Consider the following 16772-nt stretch of genomic DNA (forward strand, 5'->3'; position numbering starts at 1 on the left):
TCTCTTTGTAGTTGTTTGCATCTCTTTGTAGTTATTTTGCATCTCTTTAAACATCTCTTTGTAGTTGTTTTGAATCTCTTTGTAGTTGTTTTGCATCTCTTTGTAGTTGTTTGCATCTCTTTGAAGTGTCTCTGTAGTTTTTTTCCGCATCTCTTTGAACTCTCCTTTTAATTGATTTGTAGATTGTTGCATGTCTTCCTAGTTTTTCAATGTTGTTTATTTGATTGAAAGACAAAGTTTGTCAAACTATCTTCAGCCAGTTATCATTTATAATACTTCTTGTACATGCTGCTAGTAAAACCTTTATATGAAAACACACCTTGAACGTGGGTAAATAGCTCCAACGCTCCTGGTTGTATCATGGCTGCAGTGTGTTTACATCTTTGTGGTTGTTTATTAGTTTATCAGTTTTCATGTTTCATGTTTGTGTCTCTGCAGAATGCAAAACCTGTTCTCAGTGACGCTGCTGCTGCTTCTGGCCCTGGCGCTGCCGGCCGAGGCCAACAGGAAGGCCAAAGCCCACAAAGGTCAGACACGGAAAGCATCTTTATCTTCTTCTCACCAGTTCAGTGTGAAGCAGAACCTTCAACCGGATCAATGATCTGATGATGACATCATATTATTATTTCAGACTTGATATATAAGCAGACTTAAGTATCTACTGTATTTTATTGTTGGTGTTGATGTTGTTGGTTCAGGTGAAACTAAAAAGTTTAAACAGTTAAATCTCCAACTATTTTATTTTGTAATGTGTTATAACTTTATATGTAGAGTTTAGCTGTCAATGTACTTCAGAACGTACGTTGAGAAATGTTTCCTCAACCTGTCCGTCCACTTCTGTTTGAACTTCACGTTTCCCAGAATGCATTTCGTGACAGCAGGAATGTACAGTTTGTTTAACTCAGCGCCTGAAGAGAGAGAGACAAGGAGACGTCCTGCTGAGTGACAACGAGCGTGAACTCATTAACCGCTTCATTTCTGGTTTCACCGCTTCGTTCCGTCCTCAGACTCCTGATCAGGTTTCAGTCTCTGCAGCTATTCAATGAAGTCTATGCTTCATGTGTTAGAGCTGCATTCTCTCTACTGACCACCAGGGGGCGACTCCTATGGTTGTATAGAAGTACATGCTTCATGAGTTAAAGCTGCATTCTCTCTCCTGACCACCAGGGGGCGACTCCTATGTTGTATAGAAGTCTATGCTTCATGTGTTAAAGCTGCATTCTCTCTCCTGACCACCAGGGGGCGACTCCTCTGGTTGTATAGAAGTCTATGCTTCATGTGTTAAAGCTGCATTCTCTCTCCTGACCACCAGGGGGCGACTCCTCTGGTTGTATAGAAGTCTATGCTTCATGTGTTAAAGCTGCATTCTCTCTCCTGACCACAAGGGGCGACTCCTCTGGTTGTATAGCAGTATATGCTTCATGTGTTAAAGCTGCATTCTCTCTACTGACCACCAGGGGGCGACTCCTCTGGTTGTATAGAAGTACATGCTTCATGAGTTAAAGCTGCATTCTCTCTCCTGACCACCAGGGGGCAACTCCTTTGGTTGTATAGAAGCTTATGCAGAACACAGAACGTAGACGTATTAGCAGACGTACACGCAGAACGTAGACGCAGAACGCAGACGCAGAACGGAAACAGAGATGCAGACGCAGAACGCAGAACGTAGACGTAGATGCAGAATGCAGACAGAGATGCAGAACGCAGAACGTAGACGTAGACGCAGACGCAGACGCAGAACGCAGAACGCAGAACGTACACGCAGAACGTAGACGCAGAACGTACACGCAGAACGTAGATGCAGAACGTAGACGCAGAACGAAAACAGAGATGCAGACGCAGAACGCAGAACGTAGACGTAGACTCAGATGCAGAACGTAGACGTAGATGCAGAATGCAGACGGAGACGCAGACGCAGAACGAGACGAAGACGCATATGCAGAACACAGAACGTAGACGTATTAGCAGACGTAGACGCAGAACGTAGACGCAGACGCAGAACGCAGACGCAGAACGGAAACAGAGATGCAGACGCAGAATGCAGAACACAGAACGTAGACGGAGATGCAGAATGCAGACGGAGATGCAGAACGCAGAACGTAGACGTAGATGCAGAATGCAGACGCAGATGCAGAACGCAGAACGTAGACGTATTAGCAGACGTACACGCAGAACGTAGACGCAGAACGTAGACGTAGATGCAGAATGCAGACGCCGATGCAGAACACAGAACGTAGACGTATTAGCAGAACGCAGACGTACACACAGAACGTAGACGCAGAACGTAGACGCAGAATGTAGACGCAGAACGCAGACGCAGAACGGAAACAGAGATGCAGACGCAGAACGCAGAACGTAGACGTAGATGCAGAACGCAGACAGAGATGCAGAACGCAGAACGTAGACGTAGACGCAGACGCAGAAGCAGAACGTAGACGCAGATGCAGAACGCAGAACGTAGACGTAGACGCAGACGCAGAACGTAGACGCAGACGCAGAACGCAGACAGAGATGCAGAACGCAGAACGTAGACGTAGACGCAGACGCAGAACGAGACGCAGACGCAGATGCAGACGCAGACGCAGAACGTAGATGCAGAACGCAGAACGTAGACGTAGACGCAGACGCAGAACGAGACGCAGACGCAGATGCAGAACACAGAACGTAGACGTAGATGCAGAATGCAGAACGCAGACGTAGAACGCAGAACGTAGACGTAGAACGAGACGCAGACGGAGATGCAGAACGCAGAACGTAGACGTAGACGCAGACGCAGATGCAGAACACAGAACACAGAACGTAGACGTATTAGCAGACGTACACGCAGAACGTAGACGCAGAACGTAGACGCAGAACGCAGACGCAGAACGCAGATGCAGAACGGAACCATTGATGCAGATGCAGAACACAGAACGTAGACATAGAACGCAGAACGTAGACGTAGAACGAGACGCAGACGGAGATGCAGAACGCAGAACGTAGACGTAGATGCAGAACGAAGACGCAGACCGTAGACGTAGAACGAGACGCAGACGGAGATGCAGAACGCAGAACGTAGACGTAGAACGAGATGCGGACGCAGATGCAGAACACAGAACGTAGACGTATTAGCAGAACGCAGACGCAGAAAGCAGACGTACAAGCAGAACGTAGACGCAGAACGCAGACGCAGAACGGAAACAGAGATGCAGACGCAGAACGTAGACAAAGATGCAGAATGCAGACGGAGATGCAGACGGAGATGCAGAACGCAGAACGCAGAACGTAGACGTAGACGCAGACGCAGAACGAGACGCAGACGCAGATGCAGAACACAGAACGTAGACGTAGATGCAGAACGCAGAACGCAGACGCAGAACGCAGAACGTAGACGTAGAACGAGACGCAGACGGAGATGCAGAACGCAGAACGTAGACGTAGACTCAGACGCAGAACGAGACGCAGACGCAGATGCAGAACACAGAACACAGAACGAAGACGTATTAGCAGACGTACACGCAGAACGTAGACGCAGAACGTAGACGCAGAACGCAGACGCAGAACGGAACCAGAGATGCAGACGCAGAACGCAGGACGTAGACGTAGATGCAAAACGCAGACGCAGAACGCAGAACGCAGGACGTAGAACGTAGAACGAGACGCAGACGGAGGTGCAGAACGCAGAACGTAGACGTAGACGCAGACGCAGAACGAGACGCAGACGCAGATGCAGAACACAGATGCAGAACACAGAACGTAGACGTATTAGCAGAACGCAGATGCAGAAAGCAGACGTACACGCAGAACGTAGACGCAGAACGCAGACGCAGAACGGAGAACGTAGACGTAGATGCAGAACACAGAACGTAGACGTAGATGCAGAATGCAGACGGAGATGCAGAACGCAAAACGCAGAACGTAGACGTAGACGCAGACGCAGACGCAGAACGAGACGCAGACGCAGATGCAGAACACAGAACGTAGACGTAGATGCAGAACGCAGAACGCAGACGCAGAACGTAGACGTAGAACGTGACGCAGACGGAGATGCAGAACGCAGAACGTAGATGCAAAATGAGACGCAGATGCAGAACACAGAACACAGATCTTAGACGTATTAGCAGACGTACACGCAGAACGTAGACGCAGAACGTAGACGCAGAACGTAGACGCAGAACGCAGACGCAGAACGGAAACAGAGATGCAGACGCAGAACGCAGAACGTAGACGTAGATGCAGAACACAGAACGTAGACGTAGATGCAGAATGCAGACGGAGATGCAGAACGCAGAACGTAGACGCAGACGCAGACGCAGAACGAGACGCAGACGCAGATGCAGAACACAGAACGTAGACGTAGATGCAGAACGCAGAACGCAGACGCAGAACGCAGAACGTAGACGTAGAACGTGACGCAGACGGAGATGCAGAACGCAGAACGTAGACGCAAAATGAGACGCAGATGCAGAACACAGAACACAGATCGTAGACGTATTAGCAGACGTACACGCAGAACGTAGACGCAGAACGTAGACGCAGAACGCAGACGCAGAACGGAAACAAAGATGCAGACGCAGAACGCAGAACGTAGACGTAGATGCAGAACACAGAACGTAGACGTAGATGCAGAATGCAGACGGAGATGCAGAACGCAGAACGTAGACGTAGACGCAGACGCAGAACGAGACGCAGACGCAGATGCAGAACACAGAACGTAGACGTAGATGCAGAACGCAGAACGCAGACGCAAAATGCAGAACGTAGACGTAGAATGAGACGCAGACGGAGATGCAGAACGCAGAACGTAGACGTAGACGCAGACGCAAAACGAGACACAGATGCAGACGCAGAACACAGAACACAGATCGTAGACGTATTAGCAGACGTACACGCAGAATGTAGACGCAGAACGTAGACGCAGAACGCAGACGCAGAACGGAACCAGAGATGCAGACGCAGAACGCAGGACGTAGACGTAGATGCAGAACGCAGACGCAGAACGCAGAACGTAGAACGTAGAACGAGACGCAGACGGAGGTGCAGAACGCAGAACGTAGACGTAGACGCAGACGCAGAACGAGACGCAGACGCAGATGCAGAACACAGATGCAGAACACAGAACGTAGACGTACACGCAGAACGTAGACGCAGAACGCAGACGCAGAACGGAAACAGAGATGCAGACGCAGAACGCAGAACGTAGACGTAGATGCAGAATGCAGACGGAGATGCAGAACGCAGAACGTAGACGTAGACGCAGACGCAGAACGAGACGCAATCGCAGATGCAGAACACAGAACGTAGACGTAGATGCAGACGCAGACGCAGAACGAGACGCAGACGCAGATGCAGAACACAGAACGTAGACGTAGATGCAGAACGCAGAACGCAGACGCAGAACGCAGAACGTAGACGTAGAACGTGACGCAGACGGAGATGCAGAACGCAGAACGTAGACGTAGACGCAAAATGAGACGCAGATGCAGAACACAGAACACAGATCGTAGACGTATTAGCAGACGTACAAGCAGAACGTAGACGCAGAACGTAGACGCAGAACGGAAACAGAGATGCAGACGCAGAACGCAGAACGTAGACGTAGATGCAGAACACAGAACGTAAACGTAGATGCAGAATGCAGACGGAGATGCAGAACGCAGAACACAGAACGTAGACGCAGACGCAGAACGAGACGCAGACGCAGATGCAGAACACAGAACGTAGACGTAGATACAGAACGCAGACGCAGAACGCAGAACGCAGAACGTAGAACGTAGAACGAGACGCAGACGGAGGTGCAGAACGCAGAACGTAGAACGTAGAACGAGACGCAGACGGAGGTGCAGAACGCAGAACGCAGACGCAGAATGCAGAACGTAGACGTAGAATGAGACGCAGACGGAGATGCAGAACGCAGAACGTAGACATAGACGCAGACGCAAAACGAGACACAGATGCAGACGCAGAACACAGATCGTAGACGTATTAGCAGACGTACACGCAGAACGTAGACGCAGAACGTAGACGCAGAACGCAGACGCAGAACGGAACCAGAGATGCAGACGCAGAACGCAGGACGTAGACGTAGATACAGAACGCAGACGCAGAACGCAGAACGCAGAACGTAGAACGTAGAACGAGACGCAGACGGAGGTGCAGAACGCAGAACGTAGAACGTAGAACGAGACGCAGACGGAGGTGCAGAACGCAGAACGTAGACGTAGACGCAGACGCAGAACGAGACGCAGACGCAGATGCAGAACACAGATGCAGAACACAGAACGTAGACGTATTAGCAGAACGCAGATGCAGAAAGCAGACGTACACGCAGAACGTAGACGCAGAACGCAGACGCAGAACGGAAACAGAGATGCAGACGCAGAACGCAGAACGTAGACGTAGATGCAGAATGCAGACGGAGATGCAGACCGCAGAACGCAGAACGTAGACGCAGACGCAGATGCAGAACACAGAACGTAGACGTAGATGCAGAACGCAGAACGCAGACGCAAAATGCAGAACGTAGACGTAGAATGAGACGCAGACGGAGATGCAGAACGCAGAACGTAGACGTAGACGCAGACGCAAAACGAGACACAGATGCAGACGCAGAACACAGAACACAGATCGTAGACGTATTAGCAGACGTACACGCAGAATGTAGACGCAGAACGTAGACGCAGAACGCAGACGCAGAACGGAACCAGAGATGCAGACGCAGAACGCAGGACGTAGACGTAGATGCAGAACGCAGACGCAGAACGCAGAACGTAGAACGTAGAACGAGACGCAGACGGAGGTGCAGAACGCAGAACGTAGACGTAGACGCAGACGCAGAACGAGACGCAGACGCAGATGCAGAACACAGATGCAGAACACAGAACGTAGACGTACACGCAGAACGTAGACGCAGAACGCAGACGCAGAACGGAAACAGAGATGCAGACGCAGAACGCAGAACGTAGACGTAGATGCAGAATGCAGACGGAGATGCAGAACGCAGAACGTAGACGTAGACGCAGACGCAGAACGAGACGCAATCGCAGATGCAGAACACAGAACGTAGACGTAGATGCAGACGCAGACGCAGAACGAGACGCAGACGCAGATGCAGAACACAGAACGTAGACGTAGATGCAGAACGCAGAACGCAGACGCAGAACGCAGAACGTAGACGTAGAACGTGACGCAGACGGAGATGCAGAACGCAGAACGTAGACGTAGACGCAAAATGAGACGCAGATGCAGAACACAGAACACAGATCGTAGACGTATTAGCAGACGTACAAGCAGAACGTAGACGCAGAACGTAGACGCAGAACGGAAACAGAGATGCAGACGCAGAACGCAGAACGTAGACGTAGATGCAGAACACAGAACGTAAACGTAGATGCAGAATGCAGACGGAGATGCAGAACGCAGAACACAGAACGTAGACGCAGACGCAGAACGAGACGCAGACGCAGATGCAGAACACAGAACGTAGACGTAGATGCAGAACGCAGAACGCAGACGCAGAATGCAGAACGTAGACGTAGAATGAGACGCAGACGGAGATGCAGAACGCAGAACGTAGACATAGACGCAGACGCAAAACGAGACACAGATGCAGACGCAGAACACAGATCGTAGACGTATTAGCAGACGTACACGCAGAACGTAGACGCAGAACGTAGACGCAGAACGCAGACGCAGAACGGAACCAGAGATGCAGACGCAGAACGCAGGACGTAGACGTAGATACAGAACGCAGACGCAGAACGCAGAACGCAGAACGTAGAACGTAGAACGAGACGCAGACGGAGGTGCAGAACGCAGAACGTAGAACGTAGAACGAGACGCAGACGGAGGTGCAGAACGCAGAACGCAGACGCAGAATGCAGAACGTAGACGTAGAATGAGACGCAGACGGAGATGCAGAACGCAGAACGTAGACATAGACGCAGACGCAAAACGAGACACAGATGCAGACGCAGAACACAGATCGTAGACGTATTAGCAGACGTACACGCAGAACGTAGACGCAGAACGTAGACGCAGAACGCAGACGCAGAACGGAACCAGAGATGCAGACGCAGAACGCAGGACGTAGACGTAGATACAGAACGCAGACGCAGAACGCAGAACGCAGAACGTAGAACGTAGAACGAGACGCAGACGGAGGTGCAGAACGCAGAACGTAGAACGTAGAACGAGACGCAGACGGAGGTGCAGAACGCAGAACGTAGACGTAGACGCAGACGCAGAACGAGACGCAGATGCAGAACACAGATGCAGAACACAGAACGTAGACGTATTAGCAGAACGCAGATGCAGAAAGCAGACGTACACGCAGAACGTAGACGCAGAACGCAGACGCAGAACGGAAACAGAGATGCAGACGCAGAACGCAGAACGTAGACGTAGATGCAGAATGCAGACGGAGATGCAGACCGCAGAACGCAGAACGTAGACGCAGAATGCAGACGTAGACGCAGACGCAGAACGAGACGCAATCGCAGATGCAGAACACAGAACGTAGACGTAGATGCAGAATGCAGACGGAGATGCAGACCGCAGAACGCAGAACGTAGACGTAGACGCAGAATGCAGACGTAGACGCAGACGCAGAACGAGACGCAATCGCAGATGCAGAACACAGAACGTAGACGTAGATGCAGAATGCAGACGGAGATGCAGACCGCAGAACGCAGAACGTAGACGTAGACGCAGAATGCAGACGTAGACGCAGACGCAGAACGAGACGCAATCGCAGATGCAGAACACAGAACGTAGACGTAGATGCAGAACGCAGACGCAGAACGAAGACAGAGATGCAGACGCAGAACGCAGACGCAGGTTTCTTGTGTGTCAGCAGACTGAGGATCAGCTGCTTCTTGTGCTCCTCCAGGTGGGAAACAGGATAAAACCCGGCCGGCCTCAGAATGCTCCGCTGCAGAGACGCAGTACGGGAAGTGTGTCCCTGAACACGGAGACTGTGGAGACGGCCTGAGGGAGTCCACCTGCAGGGACCTCACGGACCAGATCCACTGCAAGATCCCCTGTAACTGGAAGAAGGACATCAGTAAGACCAGATGCACACACATATACTGTTTATATATATATACATATGTATATAAATAAACTATAAATAAACTCCGTCTCTGCTGCAGGTGACTGTAAGTATAAGTTCGGGCCCTGGGGGTCCTGCGACACGGACTCCAACACCAAGAGCCGGTCCGGAGCCCTGAAGAGGGCGCTGTTCAACGCAGAGTGCCAGCCCAGCGTCACGGTGTCCAAGCCCTGCTCCCCCAGGGCGAAGAAGACCAGGGGTGAGAGCTGAGAACACCACTCTTACTTAATATTCAAGACAGAACAGACTTCTTCCTCCTGTGGTCACCAGAAGCTTCACGTCTCTGGGGTCCACCTGTCAATCACTGTAGCCCCGCCCTAAAGCATCCATTATTTATGGTCTTCTGGCCACCTGTCAATCACTGTAGCCCCGCCCTAAAGCATCCCTTATTTATGGTCTGCTGTCCACCGTCACCGCCATCGTTATTCACCACTCGCTCGCAACTGGCCAGCAGCTGTTTTGATTGGTACATAGGGTGCTAACCTGGAGGGATTTAGGACCCAGGGGAATACCTTGGTACTAGTGGCGCATGCGCGGCCGTAACGACTATTGTCATTCTCCAGCCGGCAGCAACATTTAATGTTTACAGTCACAGACACTGTACAGCGGTCTGAGCTGCTTACGTCTCACGGATATAAGTTGACTTTGCAAGACATGACATCGCCAAAAGGCATGATGGGTAAAGCCCGCCCACTGTGCTGCACAGGAAAAGACTTCTTCCTTCACAAGAAAAGTCTTCCTGTGTGGGCGGTGCCATTTACCCAGTGTGGGCGGTGCCATTTACCCAGCATGCCTTTTGGCGATGTCATTTTTTGCACACCCTGAGTCACATGAGTTAACATGAGACATAAGTAACTCGGTCCGCTGCTCCTTTAGCTTCAAGCTGTGAACATTAAATGTTGTTGCTGCCAAGCAGCGGTGACCGGTGTGACGGGATGTGAACAATTCATACGGTGTGACGGGATGTGAACAATTCATACGGTGTGACGGGATGTGAACAATTCATATGGTATGACGGGATGTGAACAGTTCATACGGTATGACGGTATGTGAACAATTCATACGGTATGACGGTATGTGAACAGTTCATATGGTATGACGGGATGTGAACAGTTCATACGGTATGTGAACAATTCATACGGTATGTGAACAATTCATACGGTATGACGGTATGTGAACAGTTCATACGGTATGACGGTATGTGAACAGTTCATACGGTATGTGAACAATTCATATGGTATGTGAACAGTTCATATGGTATGACGGGATGTGAACAGTTCATACGGTATGTGAACAATTCATACGGTATGTGAACAATTCATACGGTATGACGGTATGTGAACAGTTCATATGGTTTGACGGTATGTGAACAGTTCATACGGTATGTGAACAATTCATACGGTATGTGAACAATTCATACGGTATGACGGTATGTGAACAGTTCATACGGTATGTGAACAATTCATACGGTATGTGAACAATTCATACGGTATGACGGTATGTGAACAGTTCATACGGTATGACGGTATGTGAACAGTTCATACGGTATATGAACAATTCATACGGTATGTGAACAATTCATACGGTATGACGGTATGTGAACAATTCATATGGTATGACGGGATGTGAACAATTCATACGGTATGTGAACAATTCATACGGTTTGACGGTATGTGAACAGTTCATACGGTTTGACGGTATGTGAACAGTTCATACCGTACGGAGACTGTACACCGGCTGCAATTTTAACAATTATCCCGCGGGCCAGACTGGACCCCCTGGCGGGCCGGATCCGGCCCGTGGGCTGTATGTTTGACACCCCTGCTTTAAATCCTCATATTTGTGGTTTAAAGGTACAGTAACTGCTTATTTTGATATTTATTGATTTAAGTTTTTCTCCCTGTGAAGAAGCTCAACTTTATGAAAGAGAATCCAGATCTCATAAACGAGTTCGCTTCCACCCAACTCTCACTGATACACATATAGATGTTTATATTCATATTCATATACATATATGTATATATACAAATATGTATATATATACTCCACACACATATAGGCGTGTGTATATTCATATACATATATATATATATGTATATATACTCCACACACACATATACGTGAATGTATTTGAGTGAATGAACCCTTTGCTCCTCTTCCTCTGCAGGAGTGAAGAAGACGAACTGAAGGAGGACCAGAAGAAGATATCTTCCTCTTCGTCTTCTCCTCTTCATAGCCTTTGATTCTTTTTTATCCTGATTTGATGTATTTGTGTTTATTTGGATTAAAGTGTGGAAAACTTCCCTAGATATTAATAATAATCATAATAACTAATAGCTTGTTTTAATATTGAATGAAAACAATCCTAAAATATGTACAAATTAAAAAGCATTGAATCTGTAATGGAAACAATTCCTCTATCAAATCTATTTTTTTGAATTATAGATTATTGACATTGCAAGATAAGACTTGTACAGATGAACACAATAAAAACTGTACATTGTTTTGGTGAAGTTTGCTCTTTTCTTTGTTTCTCATGAACGTGAATTTGATGCTTTAGACTTTCTTTATGTTCTATGTTTAAATAACCTTTAGATATTAGATCTTTTAGATAATATTTACATATTCTGTAGATATTAAATCTTTTACATAAATTGTAGATGCTAGCTCTTTTAGATAACATGTATCACATGGTTTGGTGAGAGCTTCAAGGTCATCGGGTCTTCTGAGACTCTGATGGCTCTTTAGTATCGCCTGAACCTCACAGAAGATGTCTGCAGCCCTATGGGACGTCTGGCTGTGATTCCAAAGATTGCCAGAAGAGGGCGCGGCTACAGCTTGATCCCTAAAACTAGAGTTAAGATACTGAAAACATAGCACGTGTCCAAGTTTAGGACACACTCACAACATGTGAAGTCAACCTTGCTTGAGGATCAACGGTCTGGGATGTCTGAGCTCTACGGCACTGAAGTGCTTCCTGTGGACGCTGGCCCTGAACCAATGAAACGAGACGCTGGACGTGAACCAATGAAACGAGACGCTGGACCTGAACCAATGAAACGAGACGCTGGACCTGAACCAATGAAACGAGACGCTGGACCTGAGCCAATGAAACGAGACGCTGGACCTGAACCAATGAAACGAGACGCTGGACCTGAACCAATGAAACGAGACACTGGACCTGAGCCAATGAAACGAGACGCTGGACCTGAGCCAATGAAACGAGACGCTGGACCTGAGCCAATGAAACGAGACGCTGGAACTCGAATGCTGAAGCTTTTATTATGGTAAAGTCAAGATCTTTTGTTTAGCAGGTTGACATGAAACAGACCGGTCCTCCTGCAGCTCAGATGATCAGCCGATCGACTGATCGGCTGATCGGCTGTGGATGTCGACCCTGATCGATGATCTGGTGACGATCATATCTTCTTGCCGCACACAAAGCTCTTCTCCTCGGAGCAGTTTGCATCATTCCAGGAAAAAACGTCTGGAAAGAAATGACAGAAAACATCACTGAGTGGCATCAGAGTTTCAGTGCCACACATCCATTCAGTGGATCATCAAACACATCGTCAGCCTTCAAACTGGATCGTCTCATTAGTCCTGCTTCCAGCAGACAGGTGAAGGACCTCATGAGGATCCTTTCAGTCTCAGAGCTCGTTTCTACGTGAAGAAGGTCACCGTTCAGGAGTAGATGCTTAATAATGATGAACGACGATTATTGGGATCAATGCCTTCTAAATTACTTCGTAAGGTCACAAGTTTCAGTCCATTTGTGGGAAACTGTCCAAATGTAACGTAATAATTTCCTGCCAAAAACATTTTTTATATACAAGCAGTCGAGTTGTTAATGCAAAAATATTTATGAAAGCACTAAACAACAAATTTACTTCCATGAAGTCATATTGTGTTTTTAATCTAGTGAATATGTTACTTGACACGCTGCGGAAACTTGAAAAATAACAATAAAAAAACAGGGACATACTCGGGGTATCTAATCGGGACTCGGGGTATTGGACCGGGACTCGGGGTGTCGGACCGGGACTCGGGGTGTCGGACCGGGATTAGGGGTGTCGGACCGGGATTCGGGGTGTCGGACCGGGATTCGGGATGTCGGACCGGGACTCGGGGTGTCGGACCGGGACTCGGGATGTCGGACCGAGACTCGGGATGTCGGACCGGGACTCGGGGTGTCGGACCGGGACTCGAAGCCCAGGTCAGCTCAAAGAGGAAGACGGGTGCATCCTTTACTGAGAACTCCTCTGGGTTTCCTCACCACGGAGGGACGCCTCCACGCAGTCCTGCTGTCCACCAGCGTTGTCCGGCTGGCCGTGAACCCACGAATAGCTTCAGTATGGAGACCCGTCAGTGAAGGTGAACTCTTCCTAAAAAGCACAACAGTGAGGATCAGTAAGGACTTGGAGACGTTCTCTCCTTTCTGCATTAAACATCCGGGGCTTTTTCACAGCTCACCCCTGATCGTTGGACTCCAATTCAAACAGTCTGGACTGTCTGGTCGGCTTCGAAGGTCAAACAAAAGGTGGTCTTGATATTTTGCTTCTGGCGGAGTGACACCAAATCACCGCTCAGGCTGAGGCAGTGGTCCTGGAAGGAACAGAAGTGGTCAGCAGCTCTTCGTCTTTTTTATAATGCTTTTGCGTGTGTCTGTGTGTGTGTCACCCATGCGTCGGCGAAATTCATTTTAGTCGCGATGAATTTGGCGCAGTGATCAAGGTCTATGTGGCTCCACCCGTCACCGCATGGCCAGTCTCGATATCTGCTGCACAGCCTGGAAGGATTCATATCTGTGAACACAAGAGTTCAGTGAGCAACTTCCTCTGGTCCAAGTTGTGGTTGCTTGTAAGCAGATGTATTCATTAATTATGTATACATATCTATTAATCAATCATGAATCATTAAACCATGAATTAGTCAAAAATAATTAAGACACAATTAGTTTTAGGACGACACACAATTTTTGAAAAACTGGGAAAACTTCAAAATGTGATATTATCTCAAAATGGAGGTTCTCGTCAGGGTGTGAGTTTCTACATGTAAAGAGTGTAGTACGTCTTCTGGTTCATTTTAAGGATAAAGACTCTTTAATGTCATGCTATTGTCAGTAGTTGTGTCGTGTTCTCCGTGTCTCTCGTCTTCAGCCACCGGTCCGTGTCGGGAGGTGCTGACCGTATTGGAGCGTCACGTTCAGGACGCCCAGCAGCAGCAGGACGGCGCTCACCACAGATGGACGCATGGCTCTCTAGCGCTCGGTGCTGCTCAGCAGGAAATGTGATCTGGAAATGTTTGTATGAACGTAGACTTCAGGTGGTCACGGTAACCTAATCCACACGTCACATTGGTTCACCTCTCAGACAACAGGGATACAGTTCTTTCATCTTTTCTTCTTCATTTAGACATATTTACAACAGTACAACAGTTAGGTTTGTCAGAAGGTAATACAATAAAACATACAAGGGAAGAAATACTAATGCTAATAAAAGGTCTTTAACTCACTTATCTTCCCCAGAGACCTCAGACTGTTGCTCTGGTATTCTAAAACATGAAGAAGAAGAAGAAGAAGAAGAAGAAGAAGAAGAAGAAGAAGAAGAAGAAGAAGAAGAAGCAGCAACTCACCACAGATGTGTTCTGGTTCCTCGTCGCTCTGGTTCCTCGTCGCTCTGGTTCCTCGTCGCTCTGGTTCCTCGGCGCTCTGGTCCCTCGGCGGCTCTTCCTCTTTCTCTAAAGCTCTCCACTCGTTCCCTGTGGACATGTCAATGTTCTGCCAAAGTCACCAAATGATCATATGATTCATTATGAGAACAAATACAGAAGGAACGTATTTTCCACGCCTCAGAAAGACTCTTGTTAAACTCGCTTCAGCCCAGTTCGGGGTCTTTTATATTCATATTGCTCCTTAAAGCTTTATTTAATCTCATTTGCCACCAAATCAACCCAGACTCCAAACAGCAGACAGTGTTCACAGCACACAGCAGCACAGTGCAAGAAATACAGATACACACTGTAAAAAGCTTTTTGAGACACAAGGAACAGCAGAAAGACTTCTGAGACTCAATCAAGTAACGAGTACTGAGTTGTCATCGTTATAAAAGGTATCCGGTTCTTCACTTTAGTTAGCGCTTCTAAACTCTTTTGTTTTCAGCGCTCTACTTTCTCCAGTGAGTCTGCGGTCCGGCCAATCACTGAGCCGGACTTCCTGATCACCTGCAGGGATCCAGACCTGATACGTGAAGAAGCTGTTTACGGAGATCAGAGGATCTAAACTATTTATCTGTCTACTTGTGTTGTGAATGTTTCTATGGTTGTTTGTAATGCTTGTCTTTACTGAAAGAGCTGCTAAACTGTTTTTCGTTGTTTTTGACAATGACATTAAAGTATTCTATTCTATTCTATCTATCTAAGCTTCCTCAAAAGGAAAAGTCCTGACTGAGCCTTTGAAAACAAATGTTCTTTGTCTGGTTTCATTCCCTGTCCAGACGGTGTTTCTATGTGCGGACCCTTACTTATCCCTGAGGAGACCTCCTCCTCCTGAAAGCCATCACTGTAACAAGATTACTGTAGAATTTACAGCAAGTAGCTGGCAGCAATTAGCAAGTAAGTAGCTGCATTCTATTTTACAGTATGCTTACTGTAAAATTAATCACAGTACCTGTAATACTGTAGTCATTTTTACAGTAATAATCCAGTACCGTCATTGTTATTAGAGTTGTATATACTAATACTGTACTTGTCATCACAGTAACCGTGTACAGTTTACAGCAAATCCTAGACTACTGTAGCATGCATCACTGTATTAATTTTAATACTGTAAATGAATGCTGTAAAATAATTACATACTGTAAAATGAAGACACAGTTTTTTTCAACAAGTCATTTATTTTAATATTTCAACATTTTAAATAAAACATTTACATTTTGTTTTTAGTTTGTAAAAAAAAAAGTTTTGTAAACAACATTTTAAATGTTCCTCTTTCTTCAAGTTACTATGACAATTTAAACATGTTTTAAAGTCATTTGACAGTAAACAGTAAAATTCAAGGACTGGAAGCAATAAAATATTCAGGTTAAGGGGAAAATGTATAAAAACAATTTGAACTGAAACAAGTAATTGTAGTACAATAAAAAGTCCATGACTGACTTTACTGTATTGAACTGAATCCTCTCCCTGGACGGTCAGCTTCTCCATGAACTGAGTCTCTCAATGAACTGAGTCTCTTCATGAACTGAGTCTCTCCGTGAACTGAGTCTCTACATGAACTGAGTCTCTTCATGAACTGAGTCTCTTCATGAACTGAGTCTCTCCGTGAACTGAGTCTCTCCATGAACTGAGTCTCTTCATGAACTGAGTCTCTTCATGAACTGGAGTCTCTCCATGAACTGAGTCTCTACATGAACTGAGTCTCTTCATGAACTGAGTCTCTTCATGAACTGAGTCTCTCCGTGAACTGAGTCTCTCCATGAACTGAGTCTCTTCATGAACTGAGTCTCTTCATGAACTGGAGTCTCTCCATGAACTGAGTCTCTACATGAACTGAGTCTACATGAACTGAGTCTCTTCATGAACTGAGTCTCTACATGAACTGAGTCTACATGAACTGAGTCTCTTCATGAACTGAGTCTCTCCATGAACTGAGTCTCTTCATGAACTGAGTCTCTACATGAAC

The 16772-nt window shown here is 47.3% G+C and overlaps 1 protein-coding gene across 1 annotated transcript; it reads left to right on the forward strand.

The window, feature by feature from the left end:
• Positions 1-439: 439 nt before the first annotated feature.
• On the forward strand, positions 440-11394 carry mdkb (midkine b; the record flags this gene model as incomplete). The annotated part of the gene is made up of 4 exons (XM_079224107.1): positions 440-527; positions 8870-9043; positions 9132-9290; positions 11259-11394. 4 exons carry the CDS (start codon positions 440-442, stop codon positions 11276-11278), a joined length of 441 nt encoding a protein of 146 aa, XP_079080233.1. The 3' UTR covers positions 11279-11394.
• Positions 11395-16772: the final 5378 nt, after the last annotated feature.

The sequence above is a fragment of the Taurulus bubalis genome (genome assembly GCF_910589615.1).
Source record: "Taurulus bubalis genome assembly, chromosome: 9".
Taxonomy (NCBI): domain Eukaryota; kingdom Metazoa; phylum Chordata; class Actinopteri; order Perciformes; family Cottidae; genus Taurulus; species Taurulus bubalis.